The following is a 24,436-nucleotide window of genomic DNA, read 5'->3' on the forward strand; positions in this document are numbered from 1 at the left end:
TCGCGACTCCGAAGTGCTAGCGCGCTGATTTTGGTGCCAAACGAAAGATCTGATCTAGATCTGTCGATTTAAGCCAGACGTATTCACACAAAAGTACAAAATCCACGGCCGTGTCCCTGATACAGCCATACCCCGAATTTTTACATCTATTTCGTTCTGCCAACTTCAACAACTGAAAAATGATATTTAAGTGTCGCTTAATGATTAAAGGAAGAAGTAAGGGTTATAATTATAATATTTGTTGAAGTTGAATTTAATACTGTCAATATTCTGCAATATGTTTTAACAAAGCTACGTTTCTATTTCGTAGCCGATCACTATAGTAAAATATTTTAAAATTATATCTCAATTTTAGTCTATCGGCCGTCCTAAGGAAGTGGCTGTCATGCGTGAACGCACACTTTTCACACCTATTAGAACCGGTCCTGGCTAGATTACCGGTATATGAGAAAATATGTACCTGTATTTCTTTTGAACCTTGTATTTTACTTTCAGTGGATTGTATTTTCGCTTTGATCGTGCTTGTGAAGAACGATGATTATGCACAATGTGTATGTATTATCTCCAGCCACTCCTCTTCACGATCGTATTTTGAAGTACAGTATATGTAAAAACAAAAAACCATTGACAGGAATTTCCACAGCTTGGTGTGGTTGCCATGGCAACGTGATAAAGATACAAGATGGTGAAGAGGCGTTGTTTATGTTGACATTATTTGAACCAGGGAACTTTGACTGTAAATAAATGTGGGTGATTAGTGTTAAAAGATTCAACAATGAGTCAAGGAAAACATGTACAAAATCGGGAATTACTGTACAAATTTCCTCTTCGTGACAACAGATATGAAGGTAATGAGAGAGACACTAGCGTTGACAACAGGATATGTAAAATAAAAGAGGACAATACAAAGAATCATAATAATATTTCTCTCTTAAAGTACTGTACTTGAAATAGAGCATGTAGGGTAATAATTAGGACTTTGTCACTCGGTTAGGTTAGATTAGTTTCTGTGTTACGGTATTTGGTAGGGCCTACACGAAACACTGGTTGGGGGGAGGAGTTGCGTGAACGATTACCTCAAATGGAAATTAAATTTAGAGAAAATAAATGTTGAGAGCGCTTCGCGAAAAATTGCCTATACATAAAACCAAACTTAACCTAGTCGAGTGGCACATTCTTCAATATTGTCGCTGTTCTAGATGTTAAAATTTTATTATACCGCTAGCTATCTGTGTACGTTTCTAATAACTTTAACCCTAGGAACCGTTCGGAACATCTCCATTATATCGCGGTATGCGGTATCATTATTGCACATCCAGAAAACACATACCGGTAATGTAAACTAAAAATATATACGTACCAGTTATACGAAATAAATGCACAGAGGATCAACATTTAGGCCTACATATTATATAGAAACAAGCCTAATATAATCTCAGTACAGTGGCAATCTGGAGGCTAGTTGTTTATCTCATAGGTAGGTAATTTTTCAGAAGAAGTGAACCAAAGGAGGCACAATTTGCGGTAATTCTCCAGGAAAGCTACACCGAAGAAGACCCACTTTTCTTTTGCTTCACTGATTTCTGTGAAATGTATATAATGACAACACGTGATTTTAGTTTGTACGTACAAATACTTTAAACATGAAATTCATTTGATGGTACTTATATATTCTAATGCACTTGTATAAAATGCAGCTTCTGATTACAGTAACATAAAAGATGAAGAGAAGATAGGAGAGAGAATTGGAGAAAAGGGAAGTGAAGAGACGAGGGAGAAAGAGGGATATGAAAAGGGAGATATGAGTTGAGTAAATGCAAGTGCCATCTAGTAATGAATATTTTAATCTAATCTGGTTCTTTAACGTCCCCACAGATGGCTTCCTTCCCCCACTCTAATACACTCTCCTTCCTCATCACCCAAAGGTTTTTTATGGTAGGGGAACTTGCAGCGATGATTCACTTCTTCTGAAGAATTATCTTTATGTATTATGTTTATACCTATTTTTAGCAAGTTTAACAAGCTACTTATGAAAAAAGTGAGCTATAACTTATTTATTATAGTCATGGTCCCTAGGGATGAAGATTTACAGTTCTTCCTTCAGATACTTTTATACAGAATTCAAAAGAAATAAAAGTATTTTCTCATGTCATCTAGCTAGAGTGGCAGTGGATTAATGTTGTAGGTCTATAAATAATGAGCTTATGGTGATGTGGGACAAGTTGAGCAAAAAATGGTACCGGTACCAATGACTTCAAGACCCGGACAAAAATATTTTAAGCTAACTGGCAAACACAAAAATACTTCATTATATTACCCATTAGACTAGTGTTTCTCAATCATTTGGTTGCGAGCCTCTTTTTTAAATTAACTCTTCATTATTTTATAGATAGCACTTAATTTAAAATTAGAAATATTGACATTTTCATTTTAAAATATTATATATTACATCGAGATCACATGCTGCCTACACAAGAAATTAATAAGGACTCGACTTTTAAAAGCCCGAAACAAGGGTCGTTGTCTTAAAACGTTTGAGGAACTGTTTTTGATCATCTTTTATAATGAAAACCTTCACTATCAATAGATCCAAACTAGGGATGAGTTTCTGGTCAAAAGGAGGAGATGAGTTATTTCTTGGTGAAGATTGCTCCTTCTTGGCTTCATCTGAAGTTGCTTTCTAAGAAAGGAAATGACTGGATCTGATGCATCTAAAAGTCTGTGCATGATGTCGATGTTTGTAGCTCCTCCTGCAGTTTTACAGGAATGAGATTCTCTGTACTTTAAAGTGTTTATTTCTGTCCTGAGCTTCTTCGCCCATATGTTCAATAAGGAGTAATGCCGAAGCAATTATTGCTAACCATGGATTAATGCTTTATGGACAGAAGCAGTTATATAGTATCAGGGGTGAAGAGATATAAAGTGTTCGGAAGTTTTCCTGCATTATTTTCAAATGCTTGAGTGTGGATTGTAAAACCACTGGATATTGTTTTAGCACTATTGCAAATGGATTAATTATTTCTCTACCTAGGCCTCAGAAATTTGCATAAATGTATTTACTTCGGAATATGTATGATAAAACTTTCTTGTGTTAAACTCTAACGTACCTTGTTTACATGTTTCGACCTTTTATGGGTAATCTTCAGAACTGGTCGTTGTGGTCTTGGCGCCTCTCGTTTTATTTCCTGTGAGGGTGTGTTCGTGTGGTGTAATGTAGAGTCAAAGAGTGTGTGTATTCTGAAATTGAGTTGTGTGTTGAGAATTTCGTTGGGGTGTGTTTTCGTGTGTGTGTATATTTCATATTGTTCTAGTGCGTTTAGTTTCTGGCTTTTTGGTTGGATTTGTAGTATTTCCATGTCTGTGTTGATGTCTCTGTGGGTGTGGTTAGCATTTGTGATGTGTTCTGCATATGTGGAGGTGTTTTGTAATTTTGTTATGGCTGTGATGTGTTCTTTGTAACGTGTTTGAAGTGATCTGCCTGGCTGTCCTATGTAGAAGTTGTTGCAGGTGTTACATTTGAGTTTGTATACGCCTGTGTGGTTATATTTGTTTGTTTGTGTTGTTTGTGTGTTGAGATGTTTTTGTAGAGTGTTATTTGTTCTGTATGCGATGTTGTAATTTAATTTCTTGAATGAGGTTGCATACAGAACAAATAACACTCTACAAAAACATCACAACAACACAAACAAACAAATACAACCACACAGGCGTATACAAACTCAAATGTAACACCTGCAACAACTACTACATAGGACAGACAGGCAGATCATTTCAGACACGTTACAAAGAACACATCACAGCCATAACAAAATTACAAAACACCTCCACATATGCAGAACACATCACAAATGCCAACCACACCTACAGAGACATCAACACAGACATGGAAATACTGCACATCCAACCAAAAAGCCAGAAACTCAACACACTAGAACAATATGAAATATACACACGAAAACACACCCCAACGAAATTCTCAACACACAACTCAATTTTAGAATATACACACTCTTTGACTCTACATTACACCACATGAACACACCCTCACAGGAAACAAAACAAGAGGCGCCAAGATCACAACGACTAGTTCTGAAGATGACCCATAAAAGGTCGAAACATGTAAACAAGGTACGTTAGACTTTAAGACAAGAAAGTATTATCATACATATTCCGAAATGATACATTGTTAAAAGTTGCGTAATCAAGATGTATAAAATGTGTTTAATTTGCATAAATTTGTTATTACATGCCTATAAGCCTATAACTTATATGCTTTCATTATGGAGGGTTGGAGCAGATAAAAGTAAACGAATTTGGCATGCACCCTGTGTTAGCACACTAAAGTGGGAGAGTTAGGACTCATACACAACACAGGTTGATATCTCCTCTTGAGATATGTCTATGGTAGTCGCTCCTTGAACTTTCTGTGAGAATGAAGTTAACGGCTTTTTGGAAAGGTTACATATATGACCTTTACGATTGTAAATGCAGCTACTCCATCATAATAAAAAAATAAAGAATCTGGAATAATTTGTTTCTATAAAAGCACCATCAGTAAGGTGATTAATCGATGTAAAAGTCAGGCCTCTGAACAAAGAGGGTGGCCAAAAAAAATTAAAAGAAGGAGAGTTCAATCCTCTCTCATCCCCAGCATAATCAAGGAAGTGACGTTTGAAGTTCTGAGGGAAAATCCTCCAACCCAAAGAAGCATTCTAGAAGGAAGGCCGGAACTGTTGGACGGATCATCTAAATTTACAAAGGCGACACAAAGCACGTGATCACTGCTTATCTGGGAAATACATTCAAAAGTGGTTTGCAAACGGAAGAAAGCTCTATGAACAGCATCTCATATGGCAATGGGTGGTGACATTAGATGAAGCATGGCTCTATCTTGATGATACCAATGAGCCTCGAGCTATATTTTATCAGAAACGTGGAAAAGAGGGCCGCTCTAATTTCGTAAGACAATGCAAGGAAAAGTTTTCTAAACGGTTTATGGTGGTGGCTGGTTATTGCTCCAAGGGTCAGCTGAAAATTAAGAGAGGCCAGCAGAGCTGAAGTCAATGCAGTTTACTTCCAAAAGAAGATGTTGAGACCAGTGTATGTTGAAGATATCCCACGGGTTTATGGCAGAGATTCTAGTAAAGTATACATTCATATGGACAAGGCATCCAATCATACTATGAAATCATCGCTGCTGTTCTACAGCCAAATGGAAGCTGAAACTGGAATAAAGTTGATTCCTTTCTGTGGTTTTGGTATACTGAAGAGAGACCTTTCTAGTAGGAGGCCTAAAACTATTGAAGCCTATGGAAAGTCTGTAGAGAAGTGTGACAAGATATTCCCCTTTCAGCCACCAGCGTGGCACAGTCGGTTAAGGCGCTTGCCTACCGGTCTGAAGTTATGCTCAGGTGCGGGTTCGATTTCCACTTGGGCTGATTACCTGGTTGGGTTTTTTCCGAGGTTTTCCCCATGTAAGGTGAATGCCAGGTAATCTATAGCGAATCCTCGGCCTCATCTCGCCAAATACCATCTCGCTATCACCAATTTATCACCAATTCATCGATCCTAAATGTCCACACCTGTGGAGTAACGGTTAGCGCGTCTAGCCGCGAAACCAGGTGGCCCGGGTTCGATTCCCGGTTGGGGCAAGTTACCTGGTTGAGATTTTTTCCAGGGTGTCCCCTCAACCCAATATGAGCAAATGCTGGGTAACTTTCGTTGCTGGTCCTCGGACTCATTTCACCGGCACTGTCACCTTCATCTCATTCAGATGCTAAATAACCTGAGATGTTGATAAAGCGTCGTAAAATAACCTACTAAAAAATCGATGCAAAATAACCTACTAGTTGATACATCGTCGTTAAATAACCAACCCCAAAAAAAATATTCCCCTCGCTCATCTCAGGAGGAGCCTGCTTCAGTGAAAACTGCGCTGCCAGTGATAGTACACAACTGTGGTCAGCACATTGAGTGCATCGATGGTGGCGACATGAGAGTTGTCATACTTTTTACAGGTTAAATGTATTTACTTTTATCTGCCTCAACACCCCATATTATCAAAAATATACTGTTTAATGTATTAAATCTTGCCTTTTCTTTCTCAGGATAAATTTTTTTAAAACTGTTTTAAAAGTTTCAGGAGTGGTCGACAAAGCTGTTATCATGATGATTGTATCCACCGTAGGATTAGTATTAATATTCGTGGGACTCTGGGGACTAACAAAACAACGAGCTTATTATACTCATGTAATGATCAATACTGATTGTCTGGTGCACAAGACAGATGAACGCTTCTTGAGTATTACTATTGATGCGTCAAAAATTCAAGATGGTTGGGTGCATGAAAATATCAAGTAAGTTGTATGTGACAGTACTTATTTTATTTTTCTTTCTGATATGCCTTTTATAGACTTACCAAAACTTTTCTTTTTTCGTTACGGTAACATTCATTTTTAGTAATATACAATATTAATTTGTATATTTACTTTAACCACACTGCCATTCAGAGAAAATAATTATTTAAAAAAAAATGTGTCTTAGATTTCAACGGAAATGAACGTTTGAAATATAATATTATTAGAGATAAATATTGTAAGAGTTGCGTATTTTACTTCATACCTCACACGTCAAGTTCCTAAGTTTTGTAAACAGTCAGTTAAGCCCCTATTCATAGACATTCTTAGCGTGGGCTTTCGGTTGATGATCAGCAAACTAACGTTTTTCGTATTCATAAACCAGTGTTAGCGATGTGATATGATATGATATGATATGAATCCTGTTTAGCACACTCGTAGCACGGGCTAGCGAAATGTCTATGAATAGCACACTTAGCGTCTGTCAGGAATGAAATTGTAAACCTTATTTTTTACATAACCCCAGAGGAAGAAGTCTAATGGGGTAAGATCGCAGGCTACAGGTTGAGTACACTTCTACCAATCCACTGCTCTGGAAATCGACAATTCAACTCTTCTTGCACATGATTCGCAAAGTGGGGTGATGCTCCATCTTGTTGAAAGATCTGAAACACGGCGTCATCCATTTGCTCAGTTTTAGGAAACAGAAAGTCCTCTAGCATGTCCATACAATGGTATGCAGTGTGGTTGATGTTGATTTCAGGAAAGAAAAAAAATCTGGTTGTGTACTAGGCCCCACCAAAAGTTGACCTTAGGAGAACCTCGAATGATTTTCAGAGCCCCAAATGCGGAATTTGTGCTTATATTGTTATGGAATGTTGCCTCATCCGAGAACGGTATCTTATCTAGAAATTCTGGTTCATTGTCAGTTCTTTGTACAGTAAAACAAGGTGAATAGGGACGAATTTTTACAAATTTTTATTTCTTTGTGTGAAAGAGTAAATATAATAATAGTAATAATAATAATCTTCTTCTTCTTCTTCCCTTCAAGTATTAGGCCAAATGGCCTGTTACGATCTCACAGTTGAATTTTCAATCCAGCGCTTCTTTGGATGACCAAGAGATCTCTTCCCGTTTGGACAATAGTGGAGCATGACTTTTGGGATTCTATCTCTATGCATGCGATGCAGATGATTTATCCAGTTGTTCTGATAATGTTTTACGTGATTAATTACAGGTTCTAGTTGTAATTCTTCCATTACGTCTTCATTGCGTTTGTGATCCCATTTCGTATATCCCGCTGTATATCTCATAAATTTCATTTCATTAGCCGTTATTCTGCTTTCGTCTTTCTTCCTCAATGTCCATGCCTCACTGCTGTAACAAAGTACAGGTCTCGCCAAGGTCTTGTAAAGGCGAATTCTAGTATGCCTTTGTACTAGGGAAGGTTTCATAATGGTGTTAATTATTCCCATTGTTTTGATGTATTTAGAAATTTTCTGTGAAATCTACTGCATCGAAAAAAGATAATGTGTATCCGAGATATGTAAAATAATTTATCCTTTCTAATATTTTTTAATCTAAACATATTTTGCTAGGCACAGGGTATTTTCCGCAGAAGGCTATAATTTTAGTTTTTTTCTTTATTGATTTTGATATCATATTTAATTCCAATTTTGTTAAAATTAAAAATTGAACGTTGTAATTCATCTTCTGAGAATACCACCAGAGCTAAATCGTCTGCAAAAAGTAATGAATCTAGTTGTAAATGTATACTGAGTTGTATATATCCATGAGGCAATTGTTTCCATTCTCTAATTATATGATTCATATATATAATAAATAGCAATGGTGAAAGGCCGCAGCCTTGTCTTACTCCTGTATGAATTTCTGTCCAATGCGATAATTTATTGTCACACCTTACTGCAATTAGATTTGTTTTATAGATGTTATATATGTTTGCTATAAGTTGTTGTGGAACATGGTCTGTGGCTAATACATTTAATAATTTATTTCTGTTCACCCTATCAAATGCTTTTTCCAAATCAATGAAAGCAATATGTGTTTCTAAGTTGAATTCCCGGTGTTTTTTCATCAATTAATAATAATAATAATAATAATAATAATAATAATAATAATAATAATAATAATAATAATAATGATAATAATAATAATATTATTATTATTATTATTATTATTATTATTATTTGTTCACTCGTTATGAATAAAAACATAAATACTTTTTTTTATTATATTTACTCTTTGTCACAAAGGAATAAAAAAATAGTAAAAATTCGTCCCTAGTCACCATTTTACTGTAGCATGTTAACAGTGAATTCAACCCTACACACAAGAACGACTTTATTATGACGACATCAACAATGACAGAAAAAAAAAACACATGAATGCAATCTTTTTTAGTTGTTGCTGTTCTTCTTCTTCTTCATCTTCTTTTGTGGCACTATGGTCCTTTGAGTATAACCTTGGCCTCCCTTATGACCACCTTCCATTCTGTCCGATCACATGCTTTAATTCTCCATCTCTTAACCTTGAGTTCCATTAAGTCATTGTGGACATCATCAAGCCAACGTAGCTTAGGTCTTCCAACTTTATTTCTTGGACCTATTATTTTGGCATCTATAGATATTTTAGGTATTCTATCGTCCATCCCAATAACATGGCCCAGCCATTCTAATCTTCTAAGTTTAATATCAGAGATTGTTTACATTTACCGGATCGTCATTTCATATCAGTCCTGCTTGCATCATAGGATTTCTCAACAATAGTTGTTTTACGGATGCAAGATTGTCAGCCTTGTGATCCAACCCCCTTCGAGGAGGACCACGGACTCTTTTTTAGGGCTTGCCATACCTTAGCCAAGGGGTCCCTGTTTTAAGGCACCGGAAATTCGCCTTCACCCATCCAAATGGTAGGATTTGCAGGTATCACTTGCAATTGCAAGCTAAGGCATAACTTGGGTTTTATTAGTCACACCTACTCGACATCAGTGTGACCCCCAAGCCCAAAAACATGCCATTCACCCTCCTCCTTTATCCGGGCTTGGGACCGGCAGTGGGGATAAATCCCCACAGGCGGAGTTAATTTTTTTTTTTTACTGGTACTGAATTAAATAAAAACATTTTCAATCTGTTACACACAATACATAGGCCACTTTCCAATAACTTTATGAAACCCCACTATTCATTCTCGGAGATCCTGTATTTCTTACATCTAAGTGATCATTGTATCAGTGATCAATTATTGATAGTTCATCGTTTTTATGATTAAAGTTTCAAATGCTTTTTAGATATTACACGGTGTTAGACTAGACGGCATTTTGGAAGGCGGTCAGCTGCTATATGCGCCGTAGCATTTCTGGTATGTGACGTCACAAGCTTGTATTGTAGAACCAATCGGAATCAGTCTATAACAAGTACTTCCCGAGTTCGTTTGTTCACGTGTGAGTGTTTCAATACATTGAATAAGTAAAACTAACATTTACTGTGTGTGCGTAAGATAAATAAATGGAAGAAGAGACTGTAAAAAGACAAGTATTACACAAGCAGGCGCGGAAAATAGTGTTTAAGGAGTATAATTATTTTACAAACGTTGACGAGCAGGACGCTGCCGGCCATCTTGATGCTGGCTGCAAAGTTGCCAACGCACAAGAAACTACTGCAGAACCATGTGTTGTGGGATTGAGAACTGTGCAAAGAATATTGTTAGTGAAGGAAAGAGGGTTTGTTTGGTGTCATGCTTATAGTAATCAACGGTATTGTCTTTTGATAATTTAAATTCTCTCCTGCACTATTTGTATTGCACGTGCGCTTGAAGTACGATGTGGCAATGTTGTACGCTGCCTTGCTCTCTCTATCTGTCTCTCTCGACACAAACACTAGCAGACTACCGCCTTCCGAATAGCCGTCGACTCTAGTCTCTTACTGGAATGAAAACAATTTCTTTTTTCTTTCTTTGTAAATACTTGTAAGTCAAACACTGATACTATATTATTTAAGTTAAAATATCTATAAACCAACACTTCATTTCGTGGTAAAAGGATATACATTATTTCAAAGCTATATGTTGCAGATCTGGTAAACTTCTCAGGTTGGCAACACTGCTAGCTCCAGCCTATCTCCGTGTAGGAGGCACTCTGGCAGACAGGCTAGTGTTTCAGCCACATGGTAACTACAGCACAATGCCACATGCAAGCAACATGTCAGATGGGGGTACATGTTCTTATGAACTGAAAGGCTGTGTTCCCAGTAACATTAGTTTCTTCAGCATGTCAGGTAAATTTTTGACTACTTTACGGGAAGTATGGTATTAAATGTAAATGAAAATTAATTTTAAACCATGCATACAAGACAGTTTTATTCACGTGCCTGTACGAAAATTGTTCTTATACAATAGTACTGGGTGTCCCACATAAAACCGGTATGTCTCAATGCCATTCGCATGTATCACTATATTAGGTTATATTACTTTCACAACCAACTTCCTATGTAGATATGGCATAAATATGTCATAGGCCAGACTTACCGGTTTATAACAAGTGCTGAAAGTGCCCTCCATGGCATCCAGGCATCGCTGTGCTCGTACAACAATGTTCTGATTAACAAAATGTAATTCTTGAAGTGAGATGTTATTTATCTCATTTGTGATATTCTCTTTTATTTGGTCTATCATCCTAGAGTTGTTAGCTTGCCTTTCAGAGATCGCCATAAATAAAAATCACAGGATGTTAAGTCCGACTACCGTGGAGGCCATACTCATTTTCATTTTCTGTTAATTGAGTCTTCTATACATAATTAACAGAAAATGAAAAGGATTATGGCGTCTTTCAACAAGATGGTGCCACCTTCCACACATCCAACCAGAGTATGGCCTGTATCAGCGAAGTATTTCTTGAAAACAGGTTTGTCAGCAAAAACCTGTGGCCTCCGCGATCGCCGGACTTAACATCCTGTGACTCTTATTTATTGCGAAGGCAAAGTGTATGCTAACAACCCTAGGACGATAGACCAACTAAAAGAGAACATCACAAAAATGAGATTAATATCTCACCTCAAGAATTACACCATGTTAATGAGGAGATTGTCGTACGAGCGCAGCGATGTCTGGATGCCGTGGAGGGCACTTTCAGCACTTGTTATAAGCCGGTAAGTCTGGTCTATGCCGTATTTACATAGGGAGTTGGTTGTGGAAGCAATATAATATAGCGACACATGTGAATAGCAGTGAGACATACAGGTTTTATGTGGAGCACGCAGTACAATAGTAATAAAAGATCTGCTGCTTTCAGTGAAGTGCAGACCTCCAGAAGGATTGGTTGATCTGTAATACATGATCTTTTGTGGAGTAGGAGTATTACGTCACTTTCCTCAATAATATACCACAATTACCGGTACTTCACACATCTTTCTCAGACATCAGGTCCTCAACATTTTACTGGATTTGAAACTCATTAACTGATAAAATATTAATATACATACGCAGAAATAATAATTTCGGCTACATTTCTTCTACGGTATTACTTCTAAACACCCTATTACCAGAATAAGTTTTTTTTGCTAACATAGTAGTACCGGTAACAACTGGTATTGATTATCTGTCTATTTATTAAATAATTGGAAATAGAGAACCAATTTTAAGTTGTCATTTTGTATTGTATTTATATTGATCAACTTAAAATAATTGTCCATAAGTCACTCGGAGGTGCAGAGTAACTACCATCAGGGTTGCCGAGAAGGGGGGGGGGGGCAAAGGGGGCGAGTGCATATGGGCTCGTGAGCAATAAGGATCCGTCAGATTGAGTCTGATTACTTTTTATTATCATGAATAATTATTCGTAGATACATGTATACCGGTACTATAAAATTTTGTAAGAATATTTGTTACATGAATTTGACACATTAACTCAACAATAGTAGAATTAATACAAATTACCACTTCAAATGTAAATATTTGACTTTTATATAATAGAAGATCGGTTTCCCGCATTAACATTCACCGACACGACAATTGAGGGCCCGGCATTTGCCTGAACTATGTTCCCATCACTTGTACTGAACACATTCAATTATTTATTGGTTTGCCCTTTTTAACTACCATCGCAATATGCTAGTGGACTCTCTCAAACCGAAGTCGCAGGATCACGTTTCCTTTTCAGTACATTGTATGTTTCGTGTCGAAACTTTCGTCTTTTCGGTGTTGTTTGTCTAGTAAATTCTATTGATTAGTGTTACTGGTTACAGTTTAACTGCACAATGGACAAGTACAGGCGTAAGTCGGGAGCTGAGAAGCACAAGGAGAGACAGTAAAAATTGGAAGATATTAATATGGGTGCTAGACTGCGTGAAAAACATTATGAAGACATTAACAAAGAGATCAGTGATGAGCTGAAATATTTAAAATCAATTCATGTCTCTAATTTAGGGCCAACCTCACTGAAACCTATGAATCTCCTAAATAGTCTGAGGGAATTAAAACTGGATACTTTATTTCCAAATATTTGTATAACCATTAGAATATTCTATACAATTCCTGTGACAGTTGCTGATGCTGAAAGATCCTTCAGCAAAATGAAGGAAATAAAAAATGTATTCAGATAAACAATGTGTCAAGAATGACTGAATAACCTTGGCTCCTTAGTCTGGAGAGCGATCTTGCTAGGTCTTTAAATTTTGATGACATAATTGATGATTTTGCATCAATGAAGTCAAGGAAAGTTGTTTGTTGATGTTGGACTGCAAGTTAGAAAATACAGGTGTTTAAGAATAATGTTTTATGAATATGATATATTGTGCTAATGTGAAGTTTTGCTGAAAGTTTTCAGTGTAATAAAAGTGTATATTTTTAGGTTCGTATCTGTGTACGGGGTTATCTCTTATTTATTTTGCAAATAATTATTATGGTTAGAATAACTGGTAACTTGTAATTGTTACTTTTTTCAACGGGGATCCGAGTACAGTATTGCATAGGGGCCCGTAAATTCTGTCGGCGGCCCTCACTACCATAATCTTGACTTAGGCATTACTGAGCCAGTGAGAGCTTGCAGAATGATGCTGACTCCTAAAATTTCAAGGCACTCATTGTCACTATAGTCATTATTTCAAAATGTCACTGAAATGTAGTAATGAAATACTGCATGCCTATATCAAGTATAACGTAACTGAACTGGTAGCAGATTAGTGAGTACTTTGTACTATCTTGAGTGTGACATCTGTGCAGTATTTGCTGAAAAACTAAACACTTTCGGTCTTACTAATAAACCGTGTATAGTTTTCATACTAGACTTATGCAGAGTTGAGACAGAAAACTTTACTAATAAACCATGCAGAAGCGATGGACGTATAAACAGGCTGTAACTATACAATGGGAATTGCTTTGCAGTAGTTATATACACGAAACCCCTTGTTTAAGCGTTGTATATAGGGAAAAAATGGCCACTCTTCTAACAGCTGTTCGTATCGACTGTCATTTTATGATGATGGTTGCCTAGTAACCAAAGAAGAACAAACCAAAGAGCACAGAATAATTAGAATAATACTGCTGTAGCTTGTACTCTTTGACCAAAATATAGTACGGTAATCGATTAGAGCCAGTTGTACTATCGATACTTAACACGCCACACTAGAGCGCTCTACCGGATGGAATAAGGAACCTCAGATATTCTATTATCTTTCGTAACGAAGTCATGACGAAACTATGACGGAGCTGTGTAACAGTTATACTGTTATACACGACGTATGTAGTGATTATTAGTAAGGAATTTACACACGACGTATAAACGAGCTACTCATTGTATAAGTATAAGACAGTTAAACGTCTGTATACAGAGTTTTTATTAGTAAGACTGTTAAAGTTTTGTTATTTTCAGAACCTTCACCGCAGAGGGACTTGTGTTACAGGTGCAGACTGGACGGCACTCAACACATTTGCACAATCAGCGGGATTGGAGCTTCTCTTTGACCTGAATGTTTTGCTCAGGAATCAGTCTCAGTGGGATAGCTCCAATGCAAGACAACTGATTGAATTTTCTGACAAATTTGGCTTCAATGTTAGCTGGCAACTTGGAAATGGTAGTAGTTTGGTTACTGCATTTAATGTTCAGAGCTTATTCCATCATTTGGATAAATTTTAAATTATTTGCACTATTTTATTCTAATAAATTACGTTGTACAGTACTTAAATTAATTTCTTTCATAGCCCTAACATTTCAGTATTTTGCAGTCACATTAGCTTTAGCGTAACTTAATAAGTATATGAATTAATTTTTAGAATAATAGTTATTTATGGTACTTGTGAGGTAAGTGCATCTTTATTGCGGGAGTGGAAAGATTTAAGCACGAGGCGTCAGCCGAGTGCAATAAAGATCCCGCTCACAAGTACCATACTTAATTTTATCCATGACCATAACGAAAAATTCTGTTTTATAAAAGAAAATATGTTGAGAATAAGTCCTCATATAATCACATATCATGGCATGGATTTTAGAATCAATACGTGTACTAGGTAGGTTATGATGTAGGTGGCCGTGATTAGTGAAGAATGGTATCTAAGGCGTTGGATAAATAACAAATTACAATTAATTATATAATTTTAATATATATTTTTTTCATTTTAAACGTGTATTTTCGTCTTTTTGAAGTTTCAGGGATTATTTACAAGTGTTCACGGGAATAATGTGATTAAAATAATTTCTCATTTTACTTCTGTAAACTTAAGAGGAATATTAAAACGTAATTTATTATCGTGTCTGTTTAGCTCAGTTGGCTAACGCATGTTGTTTTAAAATCCTATAAACCCAACTTCGTAGGTTCAAGTCTCCTCGCCTCCCAAAAGGTAAATTATTACGAATTTAAAAAAAAAAATATGAATGCAATGCACAAATTACGACGTAGTAGATAGAGAAAAGAGAAGGAGATTGAGTGTATGTATATTTAGGAAATGGTAATAGAGAAGTAGAGGTAGTGACATCAAGTAATTAATATATTAACTTTTTGAGTAATAAATAGTTGAATGGAAAAGTATATGTGTGTGCCCGGGTACTAGAAAAATACTAATGAACTGTGAGATAAAGTTCAAACTGTGAGGTAAAGTCTTTATCTCACTAGTGAAATAAAGTAATGTTGAATAAAAGCCTAATTTACAAACGCAAAAGTATTTAGTAAAGGCATGTTTTTCGTTATGGTCATGGATAAAGAGTTTTATTATATTGTTGTTATTTAGTGAACTGACCGAAGACAGATTGGAACCTCATAAGTGATGCTAATAAGGCATCATTCATGAGGCAATTGAGCCAAGAGATAGGGTAGGGTGGCCAGTTCCTTTCCCCCTCCATTTCATGCTTCGCTGACCAGTAACATATTTCACTAATCAGATTTAAGATGTACACAAACAGTTAATGATAATATTATTGAAAGAAAGAATATTTGTAACTTTTGAGTGCTTTTTGTATACAGACTAAATACTTTATTTGGCTATATAACTTTTGTAATGTTTTTTTTTTTTTTTGCATGATCATATTTTTTGCTGTATTTCCAGCTATTGTTGTTAGTCTTTAAAAGTTAGAATTCCCACACAAAAACTTGTTCCTGGGGAAGCCATTCTTCATAACATAAAACTATACTGAAATAGACTCATTACAGTGCACTTATTGTTACTTAGTTACCATTACAGTGCAGTCTTGCGAAGGCTTTGGAATAATATTGCTCTAAATTTTCAATGCAAATATATAGTATTTGCAATTTTAAAAATATTATCGTGCAAAAGTGTTGTACAATACACGTTTGTGAAGTGCATTACAAAATGTTGGAAATTGAAACACTCGCTCTGCTTATTTTTTAAAATTTTCTCGATTTTGTAAAAAGCACTTCCCAACCTTGTATCGTAATATACTATTAACTTTTTTTTTTTACTACAAATTACTTTTACAGAACCTGGAGGTTCATTGCTGCCCTTACATGAGCCCACCTCCCTCAAATCCATTTTAATATTATTCTCCCATCTACGTCTCGGTCTCCTAACACACATTTCTGCATTCATCCATATGTGTTAAATGCCCTGCCCGTCTCAAACGAACTTACATTTTATTACATAACGTAATTTATATCAGGCATTATTACATAGCTCATTTTATACAATTTCGATTTCAAAGTGTATGTTCCCACAATATTATTCCAAAACTCATTATCGACTGGAAGTATGTAAAGTATACTGTTTTAAAGTATTGCTATTTGCTATCTCTTGCATAGATCTAATAGCAAAACATGCTGAATTTAGTTTGGAGGTAATTTCTTTAATATAATTTTTCCAATTTAATATATTATCGATTTATGAGCCAAGAAATGGATGATGAAAAGTGTGCGACTGTTTTTCTTTTCCAGAACCAAACTCTTTCCTCCACGTGTTTGGGACTACAGTGCCTGCAGATCAGTTGGCACAGGACTTCATGAAATTGTCTGACATTCTGTGGTCATACCCTCGCTATAGAAAGTCCCTAATAGTTGGACCAGATGTGACCCACCCAAGACTACAGAGACAAACATTCGAAGTGCAGGAGAAGCCAATGCGGTACCTCAGGAACTTTCTGAATAAAGCCAGTCGTGTAATCAATGCTATTACGTGGCACCAGTAAGTATGCGAGCTTCCATGGGAAGCAGAAATATGAGGTGACTTTCTGCATGTTTATCCTTTTTAGTAACCTTTGTATTCAAAATGAATTGCGTACCAGTCATTACTAATACTTAATTCTAGGAATATTTAGCCTTACTAATAATAATTTACTGCTAGTAACATTTCAGTGGCATAGAGGAAGTAGGAAGTTTGTGACTTCTACTTTTGCTTCTTAATGTTAGTTACTCAACTTAAAGAATACAGGAATCTCATATGTGAACTGTTTATTCTGGTTTTATCATGTTAACGAAGAGTCCATCATTCACATTCATAGAGAAGAACTGGTTTTGAAATTATGTTGTGTATTTAATTTGAATATTTTTTCTCCACCTGTTTTCAATCGCCTTTGTAAATTCCACTTAGTTATATTTTATGAATTTTCTCACAATGTCATTTTATGTTCGAACTGTGAAATGTTGTGTCTAAAACACATAACATTCTGTATCTGTTCAATTTTTTGTGGTTTATCGATATTTTTACCCTAGAAAGTCTAAGTTACTGCTGTTAACTTGATTTTGTCTCTAAAAACTTCATGTTATGTTTTGTGAGAATTGATTTAAGTTTGAAAACAGATTCGTCTGTTCATAATATTGTATTCCTGTCAATACTGTATATGTCTCTGGGGGCTTTAAAGATTTTCATTTCTGAATTATTTTTTCAAAGTATAAAATTAATAATAATTGAGAGAGACCACAACCTTGCCTGAGTTTTAATTTATTTCAAAAGCTTCTGTTGTTCTTTCACGATGTAATTTAATGTTTACTAATTGTTTTTCATAGAGATTGTGTACTGCATTTAATAAATTATTTGGAGCTTGATAAGGTTTTAGCATCTCCCATAAATTGTGCCTTTTCACTCGGTCATATAATTTTGGAATATTCGTTAGGATAATATTGTAAATGGGTGTCTTAACCATAGTAGTGGGTATTAAGAAGAATTGATATGAGTTTGTGTGTGGTGTGGTGCGCGATTTCTAAATATTATATTGTTAGTGTTTGTAAAATATATCTGACAAATACTATAGGTACTAAAGTATGAATTAAAGATATATCGTCTTGTGTGATTCAGGTATTACCTAAATGGAAGGAAAGCAAGACTTGAGGACTTTGTAAGCCCTGATGTGTTAAATGTTCTGGCATGTCAAATTTCTGCTGTGCTCAAAGTAACCACAGGGATACCTCTCCCCATTTGGCTAAGTGAGTATATAGCAGTCCTTAGAAGCAATTCAACTCGAATCAATGTAACTTAAATTAATAATAGACGAATGTTTGAATAAAAGGCACTAAAAAACTTCCAGACTTATTTTAAAACTTGTATAGTAGGATTAAGTTCTATAAGAAGAAATACATTTAATATAGACTCATAATATAGTGATCATTAGAATAAATGAATTCACTTCTACAGTAGAACCCCTTTTCAACAAATCTCAGAGATTACTCCCCCCCCCTTAAATAGGTTTACATAAAATGGGAAGGAGAGACTAAAATAACTACAGTAGAACCTCTATTATCCGTGGTAATGAAAGGGGTAGGTTGAACGGTTAATCGAAAAAATCGGATAATCCGTACCATAAAACATTTTCGTAAATTTAGTGAATAATGCTTACACTTTCGTAATTTTCTCTATGGCCTTGTATTCAACATGCTAGTTAGTGTAGCAGAAATTCACTGATTTATGCCTGGTTGTTAACGACGAGTTTTTAAGGGGCAAGAAAACTCCTTGTAATGACCTCTGTGGGAAGATAGAAATAGTGGAGGTCTCAAGTTGTATATTTACATACTTTATAGATTTTAGCCTCGATTTTTATCATATTGCACACGGTTGTGACGCCAGTCTTGTATTCTGAGATGAACCACAGTTTCTCGTTCCCTAAGCCACTAAATTATTTCTACTTTTTTATACTTAGCACAACACTATTTCTTTTGATACCTGTGGAAGGCATTTAATATAGAAGTTATACATCACGACAACTCAAACATTAGACCGTACTGTGTAAGGTTTGAAGCCTTGCAATAACCCTCTCCAGAAAAATAATGTGCTAATATAATGTACAGCACTTCATATATTTCTGTAACAAAAAAATCTGACAGAAAGACAGTCGGATAATTCACCAATCGGTTAATAGAGTGACGGATAATCGGGGTCCCACTGTAGTACTCAGTCTTAAGCTAGCAGCCGAGTGTGGAGGTTTGTTTGTGCAAGTCAGTGGAAGTAAGCGTAGCAGAGGCATTGACCTGTGAAAGAAGCCGGAGTGAAATGGAAGACGTTGAAATTAAACAAGATTTGGTAGCACTGAAGGAGACCATAGAGGAGATGAGGAAGAAGATGGAAGTAATCCAACAAGAAAATGAAGGTTTGAAAAGCAAATGGGAGCACTTAGAAGAGGAAAAGAGGAGAAAGAACTTGATATTTTTTGGAGTAGAAGAGAAGGAAAAGGAACATAGTGGTGAAACATACGAGAAGATAATAGGAGTGTGTTGGGAGTTTTTTGGAATGGATTTGAGCGACGGACAAATTGTGGATGTATTTAGAATAGGGAGAAGAAATCGAAATCGCAATCCAGATCAAGTTAGGCCTATACTAGTGAAATTCAAGAGCATGACAACGAAGGATAAGATCGTGAGAAACAGAAGGTTGCTAGGGAACACTTCCATCAGAATGGACAATGATTGGAGTATGAAGTAAGGAGCAGAAGACGAGTTTTGGTTCCTTTCCTGAAAGAAGCTAGAAAAAGAGGTCAGTTTGCAAAACTATGCAGAGATAAATTAAAGATTAACAACTTGAGCTTTAGTGTAGAAGAGTGTCTCGAAAGCATTAAGGAGTCGGCAGTAAATTCGGAAGAAATGGAGAGAAATAGAAGAGTCCTGAAGGAGAAAATTAGGGGATTAGTGTCGAGGAGCATTGGAAATGATATCAGTTTGAGCAACATTAATGAAAATAGCAAGACAAGCAGGACACAAAGTTCAACAAAGTACGAACAAAACTTACGAAAACTTGTTGAAAGAGGGAAGTTTTCTTCTGTAAAAAATGTATAAAAATAATGTGAATTAATAGTGACACATTTTACATGAATACTAAATTAATTCCTTTCATTTGAAAGAGAGTAGCAGCGGAAAACTTATTCTGTCAGTGTTAACAATTGTGGAGAGCACATAATGCAATTCGTGAGGAGTGATTAAAAGTTAATTTCGCGAGGGAATGGAAAATAATCTGTAGAAATAAGTTTTCAGTTTTATATTCCACTAGTAGCAGTGAGGACTTGTATATATGAATAACAACAAAAGCAGAATTTCACAGAAATATGATTTGTTATAAAAGAAGCATAAGTAGGCTTTAAAAATAAAATGTGAACTAGATTAGATAGAGTTAATAGTGTGATAGTGATGGAATTAGTGGCGGAGCTCTTAAGAGGCTTTTGAGGTTTAGTCTACCCGAAAAATTTCAGTTATTATATCTAGTAACAGTGTAAGTTCGTAATAACAATGTATTGTAACACTTCCATATATTACATTCAGTGTTGGCAGTCATTCCAGGACGCACAGTTCAGTGTGAGAAGCTTGTGGCAGAAGCCTCATAGCAAGGCACGATGGCCTTCCTCACAGGCAGCAGCACTTGCAAGCTTGAGGGGAAGCCAGGGAGGGGGGGGGGCATTGATTCACTAGAAAGTGTGGCTAGCCTCAACAGCGATATAATACGCCTTGCTATGTTGGTATTCTGTGAATGTGCTGCATTGTTGAGTGTTACTTTAATCAAAAGTGCATGCGTGTGTGTATTACATACTAACTTTTTGTAAAATGGCTCATACTGAGAGAGCATTGAGGTCATTATTTGGAGAATTAAAAGAGAAATCATTTTGAACTTCGGCATATGAAACAAAATGAGGTTACAAAAATAGGAGATCGACACTACATTTACATATTAAAATAGCAGTTGGAGGATGACAAAATAGAACATTTCAATTTTCATGGTATAAGAAATATCCTTGGCTGACAGGGTGCTCTGAGAGACAATTAAATTATGTATGATAAGAACTTTCTTGTGTTAAATTTTAACGTACTTTGTTAACATATTTCGACTTATTTTGGGTCATCTTCAGAACTGGTCGTTGTTGGTCTTGGCGCCTCTCGTTTCCTGTGAGGGTGCGTTCGTAGTGTAGAGTCAAAGAGTGTATGTGTTTTGAAATTGAGTTGTGTGTTGAGAATATCGTTGGGGTGTGTTTTCGTGTATCTGTATATTTCATATTGTTCTAGTGTGTTGAGTTTCTGGCTTTTTGGTTGGATGTGCAGTATTTCCATGTCTGTGTTGATGTCTCTGTGGGTGTGGGCGCCATCACAGCCCTAACAAAATTACAAAACACCTCCACATATGCAGAACACATCACAAATGCCAACCACACCTACAGAGACATCAACACAGACATGGAAATACTGCACATCCAACCAAAAAGCCAGAAACTCAACACACCAGAACAATATGAAATATACAGACACACGAAAACACACCCCAACGATATTCTCAACACACAACTCAATTTCAAAACACATACACTCTTTGATTCTACACTACGAACGCACCCTCACAGGAAGACCAACAACGACCAGTTCTGAAGATGACCCAAAATAGGTCGATACATGTTAACAAGGTACGTTAAAATTTAACACAAGAAAGTTCTTATTATACATATTCCGAAGTGATACAGTGTTAAAAGTTGTGTAATCAAGATGTAGAATTAAATTATATTGTTATACGGTCAAAAAATTTTGACACAAAAGCCGAGAAACATGAACTGTATAAAAAGATATAAGGTAAGCAGAGTTTTTCAGCCTACCCAGTATTTACACCTTAGCTCCACCACTACTACATGGAATATCAGTATTCTGTGTCAATTTTCAGTTGGTCTTCTTATTCCAGACTGAAAGTGCATTACCCTTACAGGTGAAACAGGTTCAGCTTATGGCGGGGGTACTGCTGGTCTGTCAGACCGCTATGTTGCTGGGTTCCTATGGCTGGACAAGCTTGGCATGGCAGCCCGTCTGGGTCTTGATGTTGTGATGCGACAGTCATTATATGGCAGCAATTATGGATTGGTAGATAAAGACGTGGAACCTTTGCCTGTGAGTATCTTTTCTTTTGCTTACGACACTAACATTAATTTTTCAGTTCATTAAGTTAATAGTGGATGGGAGTGTTAGCAATGAAGTTAGGGTTTCCAGGTCTCCGTATTTTACGGGTTTTACCGTATTTTGCGCACATTTTGTTCAGTCTCCAATCTCACTTTTTTGCCAGTGTTTTCTTCCTGTTTCATAAAGTTTTATCTATTTATTCAGTAATTGCATTTTATTGCTAAAATTTCTGTATTAATGTGCCAAATTATAAAAAGTGTTATGTTTTGTAACGAGCGTTCTAGGATACAATGCCCATATTGAAAGGATGTTTCCAATGTTGAGTAACAAGAGGACTGACTTACTTAAAAATGGCTTTTAAGGAACCTGCAGGTTCATGGCCACCCTCACAAAAGCCTGCCATCTGTTCCTAACCCAAGCAAGATTAATCCAGTCCCTATCATCATATCCCACTGCCCTCAAATCCATTTTAATATTATCCTCCCATGTACTTCTCGGTTTCCCCGAAGGTATTTTTCCCTCCGGCCTCCCAACTAACACTCTATATGCATTTCTGAATTCACACATATGTGCTACATGCCCTGCCCATCTCAAATGTCTGGATTTAATGTACCTAATTATGTCAGGTGAAGAATACAATGCGTGCAGTTCTGCATTGTGTAACTTTGTCAGTTTTCCTGTAACTTCATCTCTCTTAGCCACAAATATTTTCCTAAGCACCTTATTCTCAAATACCCTTAACCTCTGTTCCTCTCTCAAAGTGAGAATCCAAGTTTCACAACCATACAGAACAACCGGTACCGGTAATATAACTGTTTTATAAATTCGAACTTTCAGCTTTTTTGAGGGCAGACTGGATGACAAAAGCTTCTCAACCGAATAATAACACGCATTTCCCATATTTATTCTGCTTTTAATTTCCACTCAAGTGTCATTCATATTTGTTACTGTTGCTCCAAAATATTTGAATCATCCTACCTTTTCAAATGATAAATTTCCAGTTTTTGTATTTCCATTTCGTTCAATATTTTGGTCACGAGACATAATTATATAGTTTGTTTTGTCGGGATTTACTTCCAAACCTATATCTTTACTTGCTTCAAGTAAAATTCCCTTGTTTTCCCTAATAGTTTGTGAATTTTCTCCTAACATATTCACGTCATATGCATAAACAATCAGCTGATATAATCCATTCAATTCCAAATCAGTAAAACAAGTGGACTGATGTAAAAAATTGAAGTTCTGCTGAACTTATTAGGACTGAATCCACAACAAATTTGTAGCTACTTCGTACAGAGTTTTCAAACATGTAAAAGGTGATGTAAAATTTTTGAATGAATGCAAATCAAGTGGTAAATATGTACAGTAATATAAAGATAAGCAAAAGTCTATGAATGAATACGACGCAAGTTGTAAGTATTATAATGCTATGAGATTTATTTTAAATTACTTTTGTGTACAGTTATGTAACAGCCTCCTAAAGATAAAACATGTGAATAATGCCATGATGAGATGACTTCGGCAATCATTTCCAAAGTTTTCCTTATTTTCGTTTAAAAACATGGCAATCCTAGAATTGTATAACATTGGAATTCGTTGATTAAACTTGTGATTCTGAAATGTTAATGCGAAAAATGTAATTAAATTATCGTAATTCCTAATAAAACAGGACTGGTGGATATCAGTGCTCTACAAGAAATTGGTTGGACCTGCAGTACTGGGCATGGATACAGACAACATTCTACATACGAAATGTGAAGGTGAACAAGGACATGTGCGCTTGTATTGTCACTGTGCACGTCAGCATGGTGCTGTAACCTTGTTCGGTATGAACCTTTTGAACCAAGAGGCTCATGTCACACTGACAGGCCTGCCATTCGCGAAGAGCGTGTTGGCATATGTACTAACTGCTGACATAATTCTGAAATCCAGGTGAGGTTTGACACGTGGCTAGCATTATGCTCCTATATACAGTAGAATTCCTCGTATCTGGCAACTGTGGGACAAAGCCAGTGCCAGATAACTGATTTTGCTGGATAATTGGAAAATACGTTTATCAGGGGCGTATATTACGGGTGTTCAAGGTGTGCGCTGGACACCCTGTAAATTCGGTAATCTCATTTTTTATTTTAAGTTGTTTTATATAATGCAACAACAATAATTTTAATTTATTACAATTTAAATGCTTGGTAATCTAATTGGAAGTTGACGTATGTAGTTCAAGACTAATTTTAATTTATTACCATATAAATATTTTAAATGCCTGCTGGTTAAATG

At 36.1% G+C, this 24,436-nt stretch overlaps 1 protein-coding gene across 3 annotated transcripts in view; it reads left to right on the plus strand.

Moving 5' to 3' along the window:
- The first annotated feature begins 642 nt into the window (after positions 1–642).
- Positions 643–24,436, plus strand: part of LOC138703743 (heparanase-like) — a 28,967-nt gene continuing 5,173 nt past the window's right edge. The window contains exons 1-8 of one of the 3 annotated variants that reach the window (XM_069831875.1): positions 643–848; positions 6,143–6,356; positions 10,446–10,648; positions 14,270–14,440; positions 16,748–16,994; positions 18,105–18,232; positions 21,972–22,150; positions 23,829–24,091. In XM_069831875.1, the coding sequence (XP_069687976.1) occupies positions 776–848; positions 6,143–6,356; positions 10,446–10,648; positions 14,270–14,440; positions 16,748–16,994; positions 18,105–18,232; positions 21,972–22,150; positions 23,829–24,091 (1,478 nt within the window). In that variant the 5' untranslated portion in view covers positions 643–775. Of the gene's footprint in view, positions 849–6,136; positions 6,357–10,445; positions 10,649–14,269; positions 14,441–16,747; positions 16,995–18,104; positions 18,233–21,971; positions 22,151–23,828; positions 24,092–24,436 lie in introns of all 3 variants that reach the window. The other 2 variants (XM_069831874.1, XM_069831877.1) reach the window with 2 other exon arrangements.

This window comes from Periplaneta americana, chromosome 7, assembly GCF_040183065.1.
Source record: "Periplaneta americana isolate PAMFEO1 chromosome 7, P.americana_PAMFEO1_priV1, whole genome shotgun sequence".
Taxonomy (NCBI): domain Eukaryota; kingdom Metazoa; phylum Arthropoda; class Insecta; order Blattodea; family Blattidae; genus Periplaneta; species Periplaneta americana.